This window comes from Phyllostomus hastatus, unplaced genomic scaffold (assembly GCF_019186645.2).
Source record: "Phyllostomus hastatus isolate PE091 unplaced genomic scaffold, TTU_PhHast_1.1 phas_contig_1, whole genome shotgun sequence".
Lineage (NCBI taxonomy): Eukaryota > Metazoa > Chordata > Mammalia > Chiroptera > Phyllostomidae > Phyllostomus > Phyllostomus hastatus.
The window spans coordinates 24,543,718-24,567,565 of NW_025333498.1; the positions used below are offsets into that span (position 1 = coordinate 24,543,718).

The window sequence follows — 23,848 nt, forward strand, 5'->3', positions numbered from 1 at the left end:
TCATCGAAATAAATTTAGAATTTCTGTGAACTAGTTTATTATCATTCAAATAACTACACACTGCCTCATAAATAAGATCATAGAGGTTAACTGATTAGCTGAAAAAGCCCCATAAAGTAATTGCCATAACTTTCAGGCTGAGATTAATGTGTCCCTTCTGCATTCTGTTCCTGGAGCATATAAAAATTACATCACTTCTCTCTGTTGATTAGATTGAATAAATTTGAGTATCGAGAGACCTCAAATCTTCATTGCATTTCTATAACATGTTCTGTTTTCTTTTTGTTTCTGATTCTGTTTTGACCATTGTAAAGCCCAAGCACCCACCTGAGGGATTGTCTAAGCAAGATATCCTCCAAACAATCATAGAAGGTTAGGTAACCTCTTCATCACACAAACATTTCCAACTAACTTGTACCTCTTTCTCCAAGGAATATATACAAAGATTTGAAGCTCCTACAAACTGGTTACTTTTATTATAATAACTCTCACTATACCCAGTGATTAAGGTTATGTCCTTATTCTGCTAAACCCAGAAAGGAACTCAGAACATAGTCCCTGTTCTAAGGATCTTATAGGCCATTCAGGAATAAAAGCCTAAAGTAACACAGTTGGCTAAATTGTTTTAATTAAATGGTGTGGTATAGGACATTAATTTAAAATTTCAGAAATATGATAAGTCTTTGAAAGAAAAACAGTGACTCATTTATTGAAAGATAAAACACTTGGGAGCCAAATCATGGAATTCACCTAGGATGCCTCTTGCATTAATGGAGTGCTATTTTGCTTCTAACTCCTTCCCTGGTATAATATAACAATAATAATAATCTCTTGTCATCTCCAAACTAACAATTTGTAATAGGGCTCTTATGTAACAATAATCATGTGTATACCAAATTCTGAATAAAATTTGCTAAGTAATACAATAGCGAGAGAAGTATAAGAATTTTAGACAGAAGCCTGATAACTCATCTTGATAAATATTGTTTGACAGATGAGGGAGTGAAACTCACAAATATAAAATAAGTTGTCACCATTTTAAAATACATTTCAATTTCATCTCAAATGAAAAATATTAACAACAAATATTTAAAGATGCATATTCAAAAGGCATGGGAATAATAAAACTAAAACCATCAAAAACAGAGACTAGTAATAATGATGTGAAAGGCTGCAGTTACATAAAATACAGTACAGGGGAATGGAATAGCAGAGATTCGGTAGAGCAACCTGATCATTATGAGAACCTCAGGCTTTTGAATGAAAATTTCTTTTTAATGTAAATCAACAGAACTTTTCTCTTTGTCCAAATAAATACTCAGTGGTGTTCAACCAATTTAACCTTCCCATCCCTGAACTGAGACCTTAATCCCTAATAGTTGATCACCCCTATCCCTGTGTCCCACCCCAAACAACTCCAAAATGCCCCAAGTTTCTTTTCTTTTGGTCCAGACAAACAGCTGTTTCTCATCCTCATCCTTAGCAATTACATTCTCACTATCATATGTCATCACATAGAATAGATTAGTAACTTTTCACTAAACTTACCTTCTCCCTCATTAAAGAAGCTGGTTTAGAAAGCCTATACATTCACTGTCCATAAGAAATCTATCAGCGTAAATGAACTAGTTTTATGCAATTTCAGCTTTGTATGTCTTAATTACTATTGCATTTTTATAGCTAGTATGATATCTACCATTCATTAGATGCTCAGAAATTTTTATGAATAAGTGAATGAATAAATCACTACAGAAGCACATGATCCAAATTTTCAAAAGACAAAAACTTCTAGAGTATGCAAGATATAATTAGGCAAAGTCAAAATAATAAACATTCTATATTTTTTTCATTAGTTGTCTGGATCTTTAAAAATTCTTTTTGATACAGAAAATTTAAAGGCAGATAAATGTATGCTTATAAACCACATACATTAGCATTGTTTATAAACCACATATGGGTGTTATGTATATAATCCTGTATACATCCAGAGGTTGCCAATTCTTTCTGTTGTTAGCATAATTTTAAGATTTCATTTATTTATTGTTAGAGAGAAGGGAAGGGAGGGAGAAGGAGAAGGCGAGAAACATGGACATGCTAGAGAATCATGAATCGGTTGCCTCTCACAAAGCCCCCAACTGGAGACTTTGCTCAAAACTCAGGCATGTGCCCCTACCGAATATCAAGCCTTTTGTTTTTTGGTACCATGCCCATCCCACTGAGCCACACCAGTCAGGGCTGTTAGCATTTATTGATGGAGTTTTAAAATTGTGTAAAAAACAGCATCATATTCAGTATCTTTGGTTGACCTTAGCTTGAGTGAGGAAGACTTTTTAAAAATTTTTACTCATGACAATGCTAAACCTAGACTAAAATATACCAAAAACAATCCTATTGATTTTTAGGCATAAATGGAAAACATTTAAAGCTACAAACAGCTGTGCTTTTAAATTTCAAATTCTAAATAAAATGTTACTATTAAAAAGAAGTGTCTTGTTGGGATTAAATTTTAAATGAAAGAATGTAAGTTTAAGGTACAGGTTTCATAATGAAGGATATCTTTTAGTTATCCCAGAAGAGCTAAAAAAGAATACCTTATGATTTTCTGTAGGAAGAGATATTTGCAGATAATTAACCTGGATAGTTTCTCTTTCCTGGAAAATTTAATTCAATATATTTCTATAATTAAGTTGCCTGTTTCAAATAGTATCTACTTCTGAAACTTTACATAAGAAATACTTGTATAAATCAGAACTTATTTTACATTCACTGGGGGAAAAATCTATGGTGAGTCTTTCTATAAAATGAAAAATCATTTTTCAATGTGCAATCCACAATATATCTGAATTTTCATGTACCATACTTGCTTAAAATACATTTTATTTCCATTTGAGTGAATAAATGATGAACTGAAGATATTTTTTTCTGGATAGGCATTTCCCTTAGGTCTTTCTGTGACTGGAAAAATGAGAGTTAGCTGCACTTACATGTTAGTAAGAATGGGTCAAGATTTGTAAATTAATACAATGTTATACAAAACCAAATAATTTCAATACTGTTATTTTGGCAGAGTTCTTCTGAGGTAAAAGCTAATTTAACTTGCTGAATGGAAAGTTTGACTTGACAGTCATAAAATGCAGCTTTTACTTATGGTTAAAAATGAGAGTTGCTTTAAAAGTTTTTTTTGCAAGACTAATTTCATAACTTCATGTTTTTTAGGGTTTTTTGACTGTGATTTTGAGTTTAAGAAACAAATTTTCAGTTCATTTCAGTTTTCCAATTTTTTAAAATTTTAACTCTTTAAAAAATTATTGATTTTTAGAGAGAGAAGAAGAAAAAGAAATATTGATTTGTTGTTTGGCTTACTTGTGCATTCATTGGTTGCCTCCTGTATGCACCCTGACAGGAGACTGAACATGCAGCCTCAGCATACAGGGACAATGCTCTAACTAGCTGAGCTGCCTGGCCGGGGTCTCATCGTTTTTTCATTCTATCGTCAAATAGACACTCATCCTACCACTCAAATAATTTATTAATCTTAATTATAATGTATGCATACAGAGGATGTTCTCCTGCTGTTTTCTATTAAATCTGCAGTGCCTTGCTAAATTAATTCATTAACCTTAATTCTGAGGCATGCATCCATAGATCATTACTATAAGACGTTTGTGGCAAATTCATTCTTCTTTCAGCAATGTTTGTAGAGTAATAGAAACAAGATGATGCTTCTTAAAAAAACAAAAATCAAGAACAAAATATGGTTCTTACTAAATTTAAAATACTTTTTGTGTAACTTCCAACAGCATATCGATTTGTCCCTAATGCAAAAATAGTAAAAAAGTTTATTGTGATTAAGTAGAAGCATAGTGTACTGAAAAGGGCAGCGATTCAGAAGCTATTATTCAGCAACAAATTTAAAATGTAAATGATGATATTTTTATTTTTTTATTTATTGATTTAAGAGAAAGAAAAGGAAAGAGAGAGAGAGACAGAAACATTGATTTGTTGCTCCATTCACTGATGTATTCATTGGTTGATTCTTGTATGTGTCCTCACCAGGGTTCAGACCCACAGTGGTGGTGTATCAGGATGACACTCTAACCAATTGAGCACCCAGCTAGGACAACGAAACATTTTAAATTCAACATTTTCCTGGAAATCTATCAGATTCACTAAATAAAATAAATCTACTTAGAATACTTCCCTGAAATAAAACACTAAACTCGTATTAACTTGTCACATTCCTTTACTTTAGGTCTTCACTGGGATCTTCACAGCAGAAATGGTTCTCAAGATTATTGCCATGGATCCATATTATTATTTCCAAGAGGGCTGGAATATCTTTGATGGAATCATTGTCAGTCTCAGTTTGATGGAGCTTGGCCTGTCCAAAGTGGAGGGGTTGTCTGTACTGAGATCATTCAGACTGGTATCTGAATAGAATGTTTATATTTTTGTCTTTCATTAAGAGAAAAATTTATTTTGAAAGTGAATTGATATGTATTTACTTATTAATTTACTTTTAAAGATATTTTAAATTCACACCAATATATGTGGTATTCTAAGAAGACATGTAAATGTCCTCTTTAAAGTTGTGTGACTATTTTCTAAGAATGATAAAAAAGGTTGAAACACTTCATAATTATTAGCTATATAGGGCACATTTAAAAACACTTATGTGATTCTAAAATTATGTTTTAAATTTCTTGACTTTTTTTGCTTTAAAGTCTACAAGGAACTGCAAATAAAAATTTTAGCCCCCAATTAATCTTAGCTTTATATCAACCTTACTTATACTAGTAGGAGCTACTTCAAAGGTGCATGTAGGAAAATATTTGATACCATCAGCACATTAAACAATGGTAAAATGAACTTTTTTGAGTTCTGCAAAAAACTTATTGAAAAATATGCAAAATTTTATTGGAAATTAAGTAAAATGTGTATTTTTTCAAATTAAAAGTAGACCTCCTACAACTTTTTTATCAAAGTATTTTATCTTTACTTTTAAATGTGCATTAAAATATATAATTCATGTTTTAAAATTTATTTTTTACTCTCAAAATATAGTATGAGGATGATATTAGTTGGCTAAATTCACAATATCTCTAATCAAAATATTAATTTGTTTTCATAGATGTATCTGTTGATGAATCAGAAATGTTTTGTCACATCTAGAATATTTTATCTTCTTTATTTTTGCATTTAAATAATATCATGATTTGATTTATAATTGTAATAACATTAATACTTTTTTCTGGATTTAAATTTGTTAGTATGCTTTGAGATTTTATATCCCTCAGAGGTTGGTCTACAATATAATGTACTAATAAAATGATGTCCAACTTCCAAAATTGTATTAGTGATTAATACTAAGAGTAGCTTTCCACTTGATTACAGCTCCGAGTTTTCAAATTGGCAAAGTCTTGGCCGACACTGAACATGCTGATCAAGATCATTGGCAATTCCGTGGGGGCCCTGGGAAACCTCACCTTGGTGTTGGCCATCATCGTCTTCATCTTTGCTGTGGTCGGCATGCAGCTCTTTGGTAAAAGCTACAAAGAATGCGTCTGCAAGATTGACAGCGACTGTAAGCTCCCACGCTGGCACATGAATGACTTCTTCCACTCCTTCCTGATTGTGTTCCGCGTGCTGTGTGGAGAGTGGATAGAGACCATGTGGGACTGCATGGAAGTCGCTGGCCAAACCATGTGCCTTATTGTTTTCATGTTGGTCATGGTCATTGGAAACCTCGTGGTATGTATGTGCTACAAACACTCATAATTAAGGACAAGATCGGGCAGTAGCTAGAGAAGTGGCCTGACACAGTAGACATACCTCTGGTTTATCATCAAAGATCTAGACTCAAATCCCAGTGCTGGCACTCTAAGCATGAGCCAGTTGCTTAATATCCCAAGTCTCCAAACTCTGAAATGGAATAACAAAACTGAAATATTGAGGTTGATGTGATGATTAAATGAGGTCTATCTGAAAGTTTGGGGAAAATATTAGTTTTTCTTCCTTCAAAGAAATGTTTTTATAATCAAGACTAGCTGTATAGTGATATTATATAGCCTGAATTATTTTTATGCCAGTATTATTTTGATAAGAACAAAATATGGTCAATAAGATAATAATCTCCAATAAATCTATAAACACAACTATCTAACTTATATTGAAATTTTTCATTGTAAATTCAGAGTTCATATTTGCTTACTCAATAAGTAAGGTGCATATTACCAAATTTTAAAGGCAAATTTCAATGAGATAGAGCATTATATTTTAACTATATATTATAATTATCCTAATAAGTTGGAAGAGGACTAAATATATTCTTCCCTGTATTTGCTTTCTTAAAGAAAAAAGTTATTACTGTTTAAGTTATTCATATGTATAGACATTGACTGGGTTTGAAAGACAGACTTTTAGGTCTGATTTAAAAATACTAATGCAAAAGCACAATTTGTATATTTATGTTTTAATATTTAAATTTCTCAATCATGTGTGAACAAAGCATTTCTTTATACCATCATAATGGACTTTTACTTTGAGACAGATGTTTCAAATGAGGATGCTTAAAAGAATGTTGTGGCATATCTCTGGACAGGCAATTTTTTTTTCAGAATAGTAAATTAAGAAGCTCTAGATTCTGAACAAAATCTTATACAGAAATAAGGAAAGAAACTGGGGTTTTTGAATTGCATGTATCTTCCTAAAATGTAACATTTTCTTAAACTCAATAACTATATTTCAAGCTAAAAACATTCCCTTACATAAATTTCCTTTTGCATCAGCTATGATTAATTATTCCTCTATTACTTATAGTTTATCAGTTAATTAGATAATTTTCTCCATGTATCCCAGTGATACTCTGAGAGTTAAGATTTCCTCATATTTTCTGTCAAAAAGAGGAAAGAGAAAAGTAATTTGCATCGTATAGGTCTAGCCTAAGCTTTGGAAGGATTTTTGGTTTTGCTCCATCTGTTGAACTATTTGGACACATCAATTTCGAAGCATACTGATGGGAAATGTTACATAATTTGCATTTAGAAATTTCCACGGCTATAAAAGTTTGTGTCCATTGGATAAAAGAATTTATATTTCAAGTCTATTGTTTTAGCATATCAAGAATATTGTTTAACTAGGCTATTGAATAAATAAATAATTTATTTAAAAGCAAAGCCATCCCTGACTGGTGTGGCTCCACTGGTTGTGTGTCATCCCCCAAGGTGAAAGGTTGTCGGCTCAATTCTGGGTGAAGGCACATGTGTGAGCTGCAGGTTCAGTACACAGTTGAGGTGCGTTTGAGAGGCAGCTGATTGATCAGTGTTTCTCTGCTGCATAGAGGTTTCTCTCCCTCCCTTCTCCACGCTCTAAAACTTAAAAAAAAATATCTTAAAAATTAAATAAACACAAAGCTAGACATTCCATAGACAAAGTGGTCAAATGACTAAAATGAAAATTTTTTTTCTTATTGTCTGTACCCATAAAAATGGGATTTTATCCTTCAGTAGAAACCCTGAGTAGACATAATTTAAAACTTAGAAGCTCTGGTTTCCCATTGTCCTCAGTAGGAAAGACAAGCCTGTTTTTCCATTTTGCCCTTAAAGCAGGTAGAAGATATCAGGTCCTTCATTAGTGTGTAACTGAGACATGGTGTCTGAAATATAGTAAGCAATGAAGCATTTGATGAATTATTTTTAGCAAAGATCTATGAGTTTCTAAGATACCCTGACTGGTGTGTCTCCATTTGGCATTGTCCTGCAAACCCAAAGGTCGCCAGTTCACTTCCCAGTCTGGGCACATGCCTGGGTTTTGGGTTTGGTCTCAGGTTGAGGGTAGGTAATGAGAGACAGCCGATTAATGTTTCTCTCTCACATTGATGTTTCTCTCATTTTCTTTCTCTATGAGTTGCTTATTGAAGCTATTATATCTATCCATACTTCAATATTAATGTAGCAAATATTCTTTTTTTCTTTTAGGTTCTGAACCTCTTTCTGGCCTTATTGTTGAGTTCATTTAGCTCTGACAATCTTGCTGCTACTGATGATGATAATGAAATGAACAATCTCCAGATTGCAATAGGAAGGATGCAAAAGGGAATTGATTATGTGAAAAATAAGATACGGGACTGTTTCCTTAAAACTTTTCTCAGAAAGCCAAAAGTTATAGAAATCCATGAAGGCAACAAAATAGACAGCTGCACATCCAATAACACTGGAATTGAAATAAGCAAAGAGCTTAATTATCTAAAAGATAGGAATGGAACCACCAGTGGTGTAGGTACTGGAAGCAGTGTTGAAAAATATGTAATCGATGAAAATGACATGTCCTTCATAAACAACCCCAGCCTCACTGTAACAGTGCCCATTGCTGTTGGAGAGTCTGACTTTGAAAACTTAAACACTGAGGAGTTCAGCAGTGAGTCAGAACTAGAAGAAAGCAAAGAGGTAAGAATGCTTTTAAACTTCGTGTTGTATTTCTTTTAATAACCATGCAATATGATTATTTGGCATTTTTATCATTTTTATGTTATTTAAAAGTATATTGAAAGTCGTATAGATGGTAATGTTAGAAAAGTATGAGATATTCTTTATTAGGAAATTCACTCAACAAAATTACAACTTTCCGTAAGAGATCTTCATTTTGAATAATTAGTATATTTATTTTCTTGATAGTTTGAAAGTCTAATTAAAAAATATGACCTTCCAAAACAGAGATGTTATTTAATGTTTTATTCTATACTACATTATGCTTTTTAGAAAAGTAAATGAACTGTATTTTTATTGATCATTGTAGAGGTATCACCTCTTTACTTTCTATAATATGTAAGGTTTTGCCATAATTTATTTTAATGTGAAAGTTTTATGTAGCTTTACCCACCTCTGAAAGTCTTATTGGCTACGATAGTGTATTATTTATTTATAAAGCATTACACATATTAAAAAACTACCAATAACACTGATTATATTACACCCAGTCAGTGATGAGGAAATAAATCTATAAGGTCTTCCAGATGAATTTGAAAATACTAAGAAGTACTTAGAAAAGCTCCACTTGAGATTATAATTAAGTTGTAGAATGAAAAGCTGTTCTTATTGTCATTTTACTAGTTATTTTTTTAAAAAGGAAGAAAGAAATTGTTGTACAGTATAAGAATTCATAGGATCTCCTAATAGTAGCTTAATGGTATTAATTCTGCAATACTGTGTTGTAGAGAACAGGATTAAAAATTTTGCAATTATTTGTGGATTTCTAACATACTAGTAGGAATTAAGTCTAGCATGGAATTATAAAGGAAATTTTAGTTTGAGGGTACAATATTCATACCCTAAGAATCAAACTAATGATGACTCATTTTTTAGCATATTTTAGAACCTTCCTCTTTTAGTAACAGTATCAATGGAATTTGTATGAGTAATAAGTAGTTGACAATATCACAACTCATAACCTCCAGATTCTTTTTCAGGCATTTCAGAGCTGCTGAGATATATTATAATAGTAAATCTGAAAATATTTTGGGAAAGGTAAAAATACATACAAAATGATATATAAGGTTCTTACTCTGAATTTCACTCAAAGTCTATTTAGTGAGTTCAATTCTAACCTATATGCTGTTCATTCTAGTAAAATAAGAATTCACTTCTAATTTTAGTTTCCATCACTTGATGTAGATTTATTTAAGAGGAGACATCAATTAATTAATAAACATTTATTGAACACTTTTCTGAACTTCTCATTCTGCTGTATAGTAAAAGTAAGGAAGAGCTAGAGGAGAGCGCCCTAGAAAAACCCTTCAGGGAAATCTCAACACCTTTGGGGAGGGTAACACTGACTCACAAAATTACAAAAGACATTTAAAAGTTTAACCCTACAGAACTGAATATAAAGTTATAGGTATTAAGAATAGCAAGAACATAGCAAGTTGCTAAATGGAAGAGATAAAATTAAAATAGGCCTCAAATTCTGGGCCAAACATACAAACAGAAAGCAGAAAGCAAAAATCTACTAAACAAAAACAGTTGAAAGTGAGCTTAGTATTAAGGTGAGACAGTGAAACAATCGGCATGAATCAAGCACTCGTTGAAGAAATAGTTGTAAAATAGGTTTAGATGCATGAATCATCGCAGGTTCAGATTGCACAGTCTTTGAAGTAGGTCAGAGAGTTTGGAATTGGCTGCATAGTCGATAAGGAGCTGTGTGTTATGAAGCAGGGGAGAACCAATAGAATAAATGATGTTTAGGAACATTTATTTGATATCAGTTAATAAAACAGTTTAGAGTGAGGGATAAGTGAGTGTGTGGTGGGGGATGTAGTAACAGTCATTTGATAGAATGAGGTGAGGAACTTCTGGACTAGGATAGTGATAATGGGAACTGAGACTAAGTGTCCATTTGACAAACCCAGTAAACAATCTGAGAAATTGGGAAAATGGTAATGTCACTGTCTGAAAATGTTTTCAGAAAAGATTACGAAGTTTATGCTGGAAGATAAGGAATTTCTTTGGGACACAATGAAGTGGAAGTGACAGTGTCTGGACCCAGAGGCTGGGTGAGAGGTCAGGGCTTGGAAATCGCTTCAGTAATGCAGATTTCATAATTATTAGCTCTGTCGGAACTAGGGGAGATTATCAAAGAAGTGATGATAATGAAAAATTAAGGGAAGACTAAGGACAAGACTCCCTTGGGGTTGAGAAGAGGTAGAAAAGCCAAGGAGGTAGAGAAACTGTTACTACATTGATATCATAAGTTTTATCACATTGGTTATATGGAAACCGAATGTTTCAAATAGTTGGTTTCCAGAATACTTTAGAAACTCAGCAGTGTCTACAGATATTTCAAATGATTGTTTAGAAGCATACTACCTCACTGTCACATCTTTTAATGGCTAAAAAATAATAAATTTGGAATAATGAGATATAGTGTCTTTACTATCAAGTCCTGTAAAATAGTTTATTATCTGAACAAAATTCCGTTATTGGGTGACTTTTTAAATAAGCATTCTATCTTTATCAAGCTAATTTTGGATACATGGAATCTAATTACAAAAATGTAATGAAATTTTTTTAAATGTGCAGATAATATCTGTAAATAAATCAAAGTAAATATGAAATTAAATACTGTTACAAAACTAGGATAAAATTCCAGTTATTTGTGCAGTAAATTTCAAATTTTGTGCACTAAAATTAAACTCAACAATGAATTTTATGTCAATGGTTTTTTAAATTAGTATAAAGAAAAAAAAACCTAGAAAAGTAACAGGGCAATTCTCATGTATGCTCACACAAAGATTAAAAAGACATTGTTCTTTTTAAAAGCAAAAACTAGCATGTTCTAACATTGTAGAGAAGATTTAGATAAATTTCAACAAAGTTCAGTTTTGATCTGAAATTTTTAAAAACTGCTGAGCTTTTCAGATGAAGATTCATGTTGTCTGTGCCATTCTTTTTTAGTAGTTACTGCATACATGCACACACACAATTAGAAATAATGTATCCATAAAGTGACATTTTGGTTCATGCTTATTAGTTTTTTGACCACAAGTAAGAACAGAACATTGAGCTGTGCTTTGGAAATTACAGAATATGCCCTTTGCTGCAAAGGTGAAAAAAACCTACAAGCTAAACCCAGCAGATTGATACATTTATAAAAGAAAGAGAAAGAGATAAAGAGAGACAGGTGTAGGGGAAGAGAAGGAAGGAAGGAAGGAAGGAAGGAAGGAAGGAAGGAAGGAAGGAAGGAGGGAGTTAGGGAGGGAGAGAGGAAGAAAGGAAGGAAAACTTTTCAATACATTTGTGCTTTAAGAAGAGGCAGTAAATTAATCATAAATTTAGATGGTGTCTGAAACCTATCTGGTCTATTCCTTCCATTCATTTTCATAAAAAAAAAATATATCCTGTTGCAACACAGTTGTGGAGAAATGATCCCTGTAAGTTTTTAGAGATAAAAATATGAATTGCTCATATTATACATTTAATATATTATATATGTATTTATTGTATCATATATATAAACCACTAATATAAACAGACTGGTAAGGAAACAAATATGAAGCTTTACATAAAAAAATATAGGAGAACTGATTGTACAGATTTCAAAACATCAGTATTAATCTTTTTGTTTTGGAATAACTTGGAATTATACAAATATTGTGACAAGATTTAATGTAGAATTTTGTTTGTTTTTACAGTTTTGAAGTTCCCATAATCATGATTTCTTGAAATTTTTATATAACTTTGGATTTTAACAATTTAGTTCTTAAAAGATTTCATTGTCTTCCTAGGTAAAGGATACATAATAAGTGCTCTTAAGAATCATATTTTAAGTTGAATTCCAAATCACAATCTAGGATTATCATACTGTGACCTTCACTGCTTACCATTCTTACTTCTCACAGGGGTAAAACCAAGCTGGAGCCATCAAGAATGCAGCTCTGGTGTTTTTTTAACCAGCCAGAGATTCGTGCCACCACTTTTACCCGGGTTACCCAAGCAAGTTGTACATGGACAATCACTTTCTAAATGAATTTTGACTGCATGCTACTCAGCTATGTTCCTTCCCGTGCCATGGCAAGGAACTGCTGGACATGCCCAGCTGCTCTCTGCTGAATTGTTTGCCACACTGCAGCATGGTCAGGCGAGATGGGCAGGCCCAGCGTCCTGTCTGATTCTGCTCATGAGTTTTCCAGTTTAGTCTTTTAATACTTTTAAAAGCAATAATTGCATGCTCATGGGATTATATCTATTTTAAAACATGATAGGAATGTTTAAAGCTCAATATAGTTGAAAACTTATAGTCGAAATGAGAGCATGCATTTTTTATTTCTCTGCTTTTATTTCATTAAAATAAAACCACAACTTTTTCTGTTATTGATTCAGCCCTTATAAGTAAATTGTATTACCTAAATGAGCCTCAGGTGGTTTTTTAAATAGTGCCTCCATTTTCAGATTGTTATATTCAGATTTGTGAATATAATTTTCAACCCATCCAGCTCATGTGCTCCAGATGGAAATGTTTGCTTTCATGTTTTTTGGAAAAGGTTCTGTTCAAAAAAGAGTAGGGTGATCGTAAATGTTTGGCTATGAAGGGCCATAGTCTGTATGCATTTGGGCACTACATATCTTGGATTTTCATGCAGTTTAGGAAAGTTGTTAAATCATGTGTCTTCAAAACCCTAAGTGAACATTATAATTAAAAGAAGGAAAGCCTCCTGTTTGGGGGGAAAGTTCCTTGTGTCTTGATCTTTAAGTAATTGGTCCAGTGTACCCATTTTTAAAAATTCCCCTGATCTACATTGACGTCTGCCCACAACTGAGCAGGTGAAAAAAAGAGACTTGGATAATGTCCCACTTTTGATTACTAATTATAGTTTTATGAGGAGTAAAGGGCATCTCCCAAAGTTATCATAGGTTTGTGGATTAACTAAATCTCTAGTTTATTCTCTTGACTCAACTTTCTTCTGTTATATCATTGTTTACTGGAATCTTAGCAGAGTAACAGTTCTGGGAGGGAAATTATAAAACAAAAGCGAAAACTATGTGAATATTGGCAATTTTCAAGGCTTTTAATGAAAAAAGAATGTCCAAACAGATTTGGGGTTGTTGCTAGGTTTACTTTGTACACAGTCTCTTATTCTTTAGGAATAACTGAGATTAGCTGTAGAATGCAACAAATTCAGGGATAAGATTATTAGTGAAAAATAGAACAACTATACTCTATGGTGATTTATGTAATTTTTATTTAAAAATTACTTTTTAGTCATGTTTGTGGGAATCTGAATATGAGGCATCTCTTAAAGAGGAATGGGTGGGTTCCTAAATAGCCACTTTGAACCCACCTCAACCACAGAGGACTGTTTTGGTGCTTCAGTGTACAAATGCTGAAATGAAACTCAGTGAAGGCTGGCTAAGATGGTAATTTTTTGTATGCCTTCTCAAGATAAACCAGCTGTTCCTTCAGTCCTCTTGATGCCCCTTTACCTTACTCTTCAACTGCCACATAATTATTTTCAGTTTCATATACTATGTTCTTATTACTTGAACAATGATTAAAATAAAATTTTTAAAAAAAGACTAACTTAAAATGAAAGGAGCAACAGGGGTGTTGCGCATTTAAAATATGTCCAGGCCAAACCAAATACAGTTGGTTTTTATTTTTGGTTACTCAATAAGTGGTCCAGAAAAGGAAACTGTTGACTTTAATCGTGTACTTCCTGCCTCAGACAAGCGACCAAATGGTCTCCCTGTGTGGCTACCTCTTCTTCATGTGAAATATCATAAGTCAAGATATGGATATGCCTATCCAAAAGATCAGACTAAGGCCCTGATAGTGTGTATGATCAAAAGATTCTCCTCTTCTACTTGGAAGGCAAAACCCAGGAGTTTTGAGATCAATGAGTAGATTTTAAAGCAATCTGTAATGGCTGAATCTTTTATTTTGCCTCTTAATACAGCAGTTTGTGAGAGTCAAACATTTGATAGCTGATTGAAAACAAATGAAATGTATGCGCATTTCAGTGGAAGTAGGCCAGTTGCTAACATTCTCTTCTATCTCTGAAAGTTAAATTTCATTATTTAATTGGATAAAAATTAAGCGCAATTTTCGTCATAAGGGGAGATTTCTGTGTGAGTTCATGCTATTAGGGGGGAAACTTGGGTGCTGACTGTCATTTCTTATGAGTGGTACTTGCTGTTAACCTTGAAAACTTCACATTCAGGGACCATGTTTTTGAGAGCGTGGTTCTTGGATCAGCGTGCAGCTTCCACAGCATTGCGCCGGGCTTCTGCTACAGCCAGGCATGTGTTCTGCGGCTGAATTCGGCCTGGAGAATGTTGCATCTTAAAACCTGCTTTCCAGTGTGCATTTGTGGAGCATAAGCCATCATCCCTCTGTAGATTCAGTAGTTTCTACAAGGGATGGAAGAGTCTAACCTTAAGCGCTATAAAATATTGGAGGGGTAGGAAAAAATAGTACAAGAAAACAAGTCTGAGCTTGTACTATGTGGTTTCATATGAAAGCTTTGTATTGTTATGCCTATATAGCTAAATATACTTTTTCTAACTACTTCAGAGCAAGTAGTAATTTTGGTTATTTAGTATAGTCATCAAGTTCCTTAACGTGAAAAAAAACTCATTTCAGGTTTTCTTTGCCTTTTTTATATCATTGTAGTATCACAGCTATGGCAATATAAAGAAAGTAAGTTATTTTTTTGTATTTATCACCAGTCACTTGCTTTTAAACCAGTTACATGCTTTTAAATAAGTCATTTTGGTATGGCTATGATAAAATCTATCACAAACTATACTCTACCAGAGTATGAATGTCAAAGTGTTGAACTTAGAAAATGTTTAGATTATGTAGATAGAATTTTATCAATGTATAGAATTTTAAATGCTTAAGTAGTTTTCTAGGGTGTAAATTAATGATTTAAAAATACAGTAGCAAAATTTTTTATGGATCCAGTGATCAGAGCAATAAGGAAGTATATCATAATTGGTAGATTGTTATAATTTAATGACAGTCTAAGCATTAACTTATAAATGCAGGTAAATTTAAAAACTTCTTGTGATTTAAAAATACAGTAGCAAAATTCTTTATGCATCCAGTGATTAGAGCAATAAGGAAGTATATCATAATTGGTAAATTGTTATAATTTAATGACAGTCTAAGCATTAACTTATAAATGTAGGTAAATTTAAAAACTTTTAAAAATTGCATGTAGTTGATACAATATTTTTATGTTTCCTCTGACATAATTGTGGCCTATGGAGATTATAATGTAAGTAAGCCTGATTCTTTAATTTGAGAAGTAGTGACTTTATATCAACCTCCATAGGGAAAGGAGCCTCCTGTGAAACACTTTTTAGTGAAATGAACATTAGCCTACCAACTATCTATTACAAGTCTCTGTCTGAACATTCCTTAAGGAGCTTTTAGACTAAGTTTAAAGTGCTTATCCTTTTGATCAGAAAATGGATAAGAGTGGAGCAATTCTCCAATGTAAAATAGGTTCTAATTGTTTGAGAAATCATGTGGAAATTTTTCCTTGCTTGTTTTCAAAAATCATGTTATGCATCATAATGCCAGGCAGATAGAGGTGAACTACACACCACTGACCCTCTTTACAATATTTGAGTGCATATTTTACACAGCCACTTAGAAAATTAAAATTATTTATATCCAAATATAACCACATTCACCAATGTTTATAATCTAAAGAAAGTATTGGTATAAAAATATATACAGTACTCAGCAAACAGTAAATTCAGTTGCCATGCAAATTAACAGCTACAATTACTTGTGCTGTGAAAGGTTTGCTTTAAATAAGTACTTGTATTTAAATATATGACACCTGTGTAATATATGGCAGACAACTGTAATGCAAAACAATAAACATCTTACAATTATATCAACAGTGGTAAAATGAAAAGTGAAGGGTGAGTATATTTTCTAAAGTTTATAAATGGGAAATTATATGTGTATTTGTTTGTGTATATACATCTATACTTATTCATTTTTCCCTCAGATTTCTTTATCAAATGTCTGCCAATATTTTAGAGAAACATTTTGGAAATATGTGTTTTTATCACTAAAATGTTATTAATTAAATAATTCCTATTTATGAAGGATACATTTTCTAACACGATTAAATAAACTGTCAAGACCATAATTGAGTTATATGTCAAAATGGAGAGATGACATTATCTAAATGCTATAATTCTCTCCCCATTTTCAATACAAAAATGCACTCATTCTTCTATTCACCATTCATGAACTCAAGAACACTAGTATCTGTTCTATGCTCAGACCATTTGGTATATGTGTCTGTGTGTGTACACATTTTTGGTATGTATGTTTATGTATTTGTACAAAAGTATATAATTTTATGTATGATAATTTTAATATACTTATCAGAATATTTGGTCAAAACAAATAGGTATAATGGAGTAACCATTCTATAAAATTTAGTGTGGAGAATCATGCAGGAAATAAAGGCTTCATGGGAGGTGAAGCAAGACTGGGCTCAAAAGAAGTGATTGAGCTTGGACTGGTCAAGAGGAAGAAGAAACATAAAACTTTTTATAAGTAATCTCAAAAAATGTTGTTTTCTTCCTGCTTTTATATATGCAGTTACAGTGTTACCATATTATGCAATTATGATATTATTGTGGCCACTCATTAGATGTCATAGTGTCCAACCCGTACAACAAGTGAAATTGGAAGAAAAGAGATAGTTGCTGAGTCTGCTGCAATCCTGTCTAGCAGTAGCTTTCCTGGGGTTTTCTTGAAAGAATAAAGATATCCTGACTATTAAAAGAAAAAAAGAAAGAAAAGTCCTGGGAAAAAAAATATGTCACAGCCTCCCTCCTCTCCAAAAGGTGGAGGAATTGAATGGTGAAATTCTTGTACTGTCGTGATCCTATGAACCATCAGCCCAAAATGATGGTCTGGCTTCTCTCTGTAGCATACTCCAGGCTAGGAGGTATTTTATTATAGAATTATATTTTGACTTACAGTAATTTCCATAATCTCTTTAGCTGCACCTGGTTAACCTCACCCTCAAAGTAACATCACAGAAAGTATCATTTAGATACTACTCCTCAATTAGTTCACATTGTAAAATACATTTGCATTATAATTTCAATAAATCAAGAATTTTGAGCAAAATTTCCTCCAGTGTGACCTGTGGGAGTCATTCGGGCACTTCTTAGGGAGTCATTCAGGCATTTTTTAATAAAACATTAACTCTTTCAGAAGGCTAGGGCAGAGTGACCCTGCCACTTAGCTGCTAAAGTTAATGGAGGCTTTGAATCCATTACCATGTCCATGCACTGTTCTCTCATCCTGAAAGCTTTACATTGCCTAGGCTGTGCTGTATGTCGTGTCTTTGCATCAGTTTTCACAAAGCATCGCACATCCATAATGTCTCCCCAAGTGATCTCAGAGTGCTTGTAAGATATTTATTCTTGTAACAAAGTGGCTCTTCTTGGCCATGTGGCATGTCACAATGATTTATTTAATGGAAAAATCCACAGCCTGATCACATGTTGAATTAAGAATGTGCGCCTAATAAGTCTACACAGATTCTGGACAGTGCCATTTATGAAGAAATTTCCATTTAAAAATCTTTGGCAAGTATTGAATTCATTTAAACAGTTGGGAGGGAGGGAGAGAGGGAGGGGGATCAGAGAAAGAGCAATCCATCATGTTTCTGCTACTAAAGCAAGAAGAAAATTATGTAAGCCAAAGGAAAAGTATAGCTCAAAATTAAAGTATAAAGACTGCGACTAATATTAATGAGCCATTCTCCCTTTCTAAAATTACAGAAACATGGACGGTAGTTACAGCGACTGGTAATGTTCCTTGCCCTCTGAAAATTTCCATTGGAAGAGGTGGAAATTACAATTTGATTTGATGTATTTTAATTAACATAATCAATAGTGGAAGCCAGCATAAGAAACTTTTATCAAACTATTCTTGAATTGGCCTGAGTATTAATGTAGTAAATGATTTTCATATGGCATTCATACATAAATACAGATCATAGAACAAGTTACTCAGTAATAATCACCATTTCCAGATCACCCATATTGAATAATGTATTAATTTTTCATTGTCTGAATCAGATCAGTAGTTACATTGTTTTGAACAATAGGACATTAATTATGTTAAATTATTAATGCATAATTATCAGTAATGTTAATGGAGTCAAATGCTATCACTATCATTTTATCACACTATGACAGAGAATTTCCAAATTAACTGAATAAAAAGGAAGAAAAATTACATCTCTACTATGGGGTTTTGTTTCCAGAAATTAAATGCAACCAGCTCATCTGAAGGAAGCACAGTTGATGTTGCTCCCCCCCGAGAAGGCGAACAAGCTGAAACTGAACCAGAGGAAGACCTTAAACCAGAAGCTTGTTTTACTGAAGGTAAACAATCTCTAATCCAATTAAATGTAATCTCCCTTTTTTCCTTACAGAGACTGAATATGCCTCATTTGAAAGAAACATTTCAAAGAAATGGTGACAGTGTGTTTATCTTAGTTTTCCTCTTCTCTTCCAAAACTTAATTTATCTATATTTTCAGATTATACTATAGCAGTGACTGTGCCTCAGTAATTAAGATGACTTAACACACTTTTTTTTTATTTTCAGGAATGTGAAGTTAACCCTATGAGATAAATGGCATTCGGGAATGTTATCTAATTGATTCAGCAATCCCTCAAACTTCACTGTCAATGTAGTGATTTGATATATAGATGCTGCAATAATTACACCCCACCCCTTACAGTTTCACATGTGGTTAACTTGTGCTGTGACCAGAGCTGTTTGGGAATGGAGACGTGTTGTAGAGCTTTGGCAGGGAGAACAGTTGTTTTCACGGCAACCGCTATGGTGTCTTGCATACAAATCAATAAAGATTTGCTGATTCAATGTGGCTGAATTTAATCTGATGAGTAGAAGCTCAGAGTGTTAGAGCAGGAGAGTAGATGGAAGTTAGAAATAACATGAAAGCAAAGAGGGGGAGGGCAAAGGAATAGAGACACAGACTGACAAGATGAGTCATAGGTGTGGCTAAGAAAAGCACCAAGACTGAACATAAATTAGCTTGGGGAAACTGATAGTGGCCGATACCTGGGAAGATATGGGGATTTTCTGTGCATGAAAAGAAGGAAGTGAAAATCCAGGATCACATAAAAAAATGAATAAACAATCTGAGCATGTGTCTTTTCCCTATCCCTGAGAACATGTTCTTGGACACTATTTTCTTCAATGGCCTTGTGACAAAAAAAGATCCTAACTAGAGGTAAAGAATGAAACCATTTATTCTTAAGCAGCTCTTGGTAAAGTAATTCCTTGAATTCTAGGTAGCTGGTGCAATACCTAAATCTGAAACTGGTTCACTATATAGGACAGACGCTACAGATAACTAGGGAATTAAGTAACCAGTTACACTTTAAAATGATAATCTGAGATTGGGATGGGGAGGGAGCACCAAAGTTTATTTTTTCCTAATAAAAAGTAAAATATAATTTTGAATTTATTACATTTACTTTTATCTTTTAGGATGTATTAAAAAGTTTCCATTCTGTCAAGTAAGTATAGAAGAAGGCAAAGGAAAGATCTGGTGGAATCTTCGGAAAACCTGCTACAGCATTGTTGAACACAACTGGTTTGAGACTTTCATTGTCTTCATGATCCTTGTTAGTAGTGGTGCTTTGGTAAGTGAAATGAATATTGGCAAAAATCAGGTTCCAGTAAAATAGCCTATTCCCCAGAAATATCAAAAGCATACAGTGAGTGTAAGAGGCAAAAGAGATTTATCTATGCTTTGCAGAGCCTAGCACCCAGGGTTTATCTACACAAAATTCAGTGCAGAATACAAGGTCTGTTCCAGAAAGTACCTAGCCATGTATTATGAAAAACAGAGACATGTATTGAAGAAAATACGAGAAACACTGTACATAGGACAATGATGCCTCAGTCCCCTTCAAACTAGGCACCTTGCAACCTCAGGCAGTTCTCCCAATCGCCATCAGCTGCCCCATTATGTTTTCCTGAATCTCATTGAAAGTCTGAAATTTCTTCCCTTTCAAAGATGATTTTAGTTTTGGGAAAAGCCAGAAGTTGCAAGGCGCCAAATCTGGGCTGTAGTGGGGCTGCGTCACCTGAGTAATTTGATGTCACCCAGGACTCTGCAGGAGACATGATGTGAGAGCAGTACGTTATTGTCATGAAGCTGCCAATCACCAGTTGCCCATAGCTGTGGCTTTTTTAATCATCCGAATAATTTCTGTGGAGGAATATTCAAGCTTAACACAAAATTTGATGTATATTTGTTTTTCTACTTGCGCAATCATTTTAAGTGTGACGGCCACACACTTGCTCAATCAAGGGCATCTACTGTCCCACTGACTAGTACAGTGAAGTTGTCATTGTTCAATCATGCACATTCCAGTCCACTCTCCTTGGCTGCCAGGTTACATCAATGTTGCATAAACTATTCTTGTTATGTTAACAGTGGTTGGACTTTTTCTGGACAGACCTCATAAATCAGAATCATAAGGAGCCAGATGGAATTTCTCATTGGTGTTTACGTAACAGATGTTCTCACTGAGACAACCATTAACACAGACATTCTGTGACTAGGTTACCTTCCATATCAAATACTCTCCTATTCTCCCTAATAATCGCATTTACACATATGGACTAAAAGTGCCTCTTGTTTTTTTTATGTCTAATCAATTTATTCTTTCAAAATAAACCAGATCATTCAGGGAAATATTCAAGGTAATGTTCAAATAGGCCAAGTCTCTCCCTCATTGACAAAACTTCTAGTTATTTTTCTGAGCTTGTATTACTTCTTTAAAAGCAAGTCTGTGTAGCAGTAATTTGAAAAAGAGATTTGGTGTGAGAGGCAAGGAAGAGAGCACATACTAAATCAATAAAGATATATACTCACCAATATTTTCTGTTAGTTTTAATTTCTTAATTTTTTCCTGATGTTTGGTGCTTCTCTGATATTAGCTAATATTTATCAAATTAGTGTTGTGTGACCAGTATTGCACTAAGCAATTTTATCAAGTATTTGGGGAATGCAAGCCATTCAAGTAAAATAAAAAGCATCCTTCATTCACAGGCTTTTGAAGATATATACATTGAACAGCGAAAGACGATCAAAACCATGCTAGAATATGCTGACAAGGTCTTCACTTATATATTCATTCTGGAAATGCTTCTCAAATGGGTAGCTTATGGATTTCAAACCTATTTCACTAATGCCTGGTGCTGGTTAGATTTCTTGATCGTTGATGTAAGTATACTGAGTGATCTTTATAAAATTATTTTTAAAGAGATAAATTTGATATTTAAAATGTTTCTATAATTGAATTCTTGACTTTTGAGATCTTCACTAATGCTAATGCAATTATGCAGACAGTGATAAGAGAAAACAGAGAGATATGTCCATGCCACAAGCAAACAGCTCTGCTTTTTCTGGAAGTCAAGACCTTCAAATTCAGAAATAGCTAAAAAGTTCTGTTAATTGACAGATCTAAGGATTTATCTTACTAACAATTAAATTTTTAAAAGATCTCAAAAAAGTAAAATCAAGACAGATTTGGGTTCAGGAACTGTGAAAGCGGCTCTTTAATCACTTACTAGAGAACATGTTATTAAATAATGATAAAATAACCTACACTTTATTCATTCAATTACATACTCACAGAGACAATGAAATGCATTTCTAGTCTTCAGTCAGTGGGTAGACAGCCCAGTAGAGGATCAGGTATTTACCATGCAGAGTTAGGTGCAGGAGTCCTGCTCTAAAACTGATTACCCGGGGTGAGTAGTCATAGGAACATTGGCAGTAATGCAATCTGTCTAACTTGCAGCCTTTTTTTTTTAATTCTAAGTGATGTAGAGCCACTAGGGCAAAGTGATAGTCACCTGCTTCTTTGTGGCCTGTGGTATTCCATTCTACTAGACTTCATAGCCTTTCAGCAAAACATAGTGCTTGAAGTATCTTTAGCTGTTTCCTAGCAATCACAAGCACTTTATGTTTAGCTCTAACACTTGCCACTATGAATCAATGATTATTGTATGTGTGCATTCATTCTTTTTATAATTCCTGACACATGTAGGTTTACCTAAATTCTACTCTCCTTTCTCCCACACATACATACTCGTAATTCTACAACCAAAATATAGAATTCTACAACCAAAATGTTTAATCTCGTGACTTGATAATTTGCTGCCAAGTCACTTTTAATAGACCAGAAATAACTTCAAATTCCCATGGCTGTTCTTTAATGAATACTAGAGATGAATCTCAATATTATATTATCCTGGAAAGCTATATATAAGAGGAAGTTTCATATTCTCATATTCTGCACCTGGAATGGACTTTAAAGAACATCCAGCCTTCATTCTAGACAGTTTTCTAGTGTTTATTCTAAACTGAAGCCTTGGTTTAAAGAATTGTCCTAACAATGCTGAGATTAGTGTCTAATTTCCTAATTCTCAATTCAGAGCTCCTTTACCCCACAGATTTCTTATCTGACTGGTATAAATGTAGCATCTTTTTCAAACTAGCTTTAGGACTTAGGATTTATAATCTTTAGCTTCTCCCTGAAATGATGAGACACTAAATATATTTAAGAATCTTCTCTGTTTTGAAAATATTTTGTCATGTATTTAGGTCATTTGTAAATGGGATCGAGCACCAGAAAACTCTGAATACTAAATATTTACATTTATTGAAAAATTTACATTCACTGAAATACAACATTGCACTTTTAATATTTCCATGTATTTCCCCATATAAAAGATATGAATATGATGCAAAATCTCTCACAAGCAGGGGCGTTATATCATGTTTGTGTCTTTAGGCCCCTGATATAGACATTTAGATGTCTATTAAATAGTGTCAAAAATGAATAAATTGATGACAAAGAATGGTGTCCAAAAAGTCACTTCTCTTTTAGTGAGAATGAATTAGTAGATTAAAGATTAGAACTTGGTACTTAAAAAGCCCTCTATCTTTAAGTAGACCCATTACCTTAAATGGGTCTAAAGCTATGACCAAAATGCACGAAGTACTGTAATCTCAGACAACAACTTGTTCTCAGACTACTAGGCTACTGTAAATGTAAAGCTAAAACAGTTTTTGAAAGGACAAGTAAAATATATAATACTTAAAAAGGCTTCACAATCCCTTAGTTATTTTGCAGTAACAGAACTAAACAGCCACACAAAGCTAAAAAAAAAAAAAAGAAAAAGAAAGAAAGAAAAATCTGAGGTATAAGTGGAATACCTCATACCAGAAGAAATACACTTTCAAACCTTGA

The 23,848-nt window shown here is 33.4% G+C and overlaps 1 protein-coding gene across 1 annotated transcript in view; it reads left to right on the forward strand.

Annotated features, from left to right (window-relative positions):
- Positions 1 to 23,848, forward strand: part of SCN3A (sodium voltage-gated channel alpha subunit 3) — a 114,262-nt gene that overhangs the window by 67,908 nt on the left and 22,506 nt on the right. The window contains exons 16-21 of the mRNA XM_045846129.1: positions 4,253 to 4,426; positions 5,395 to 5,751; positions 7,977 to 8,444; positions 18,809 to 18,929; positions 20,067 to 20,221; positions 21,640 to 21,813. Coding sequence (XP_045702085.1) covers positions 4,253 to 4,426; positions 5,395 to 5,751; positions 7,977 to 8,444; positions 18,809 to 18,929; positions 20,067 to 20,221; positions 21,640 to 21,813 — 1,449 coding nt within the window. The remainder of the gene's footprint in view (positions 1 to 4,252; positions 4,427 to 5,394; positions 5,752 to 7,976; positions 8,445 to 18,808; positions 18,930 to 20,066; positions 20,222 to 21,639; positions 21,814 to 23,848) is intronic.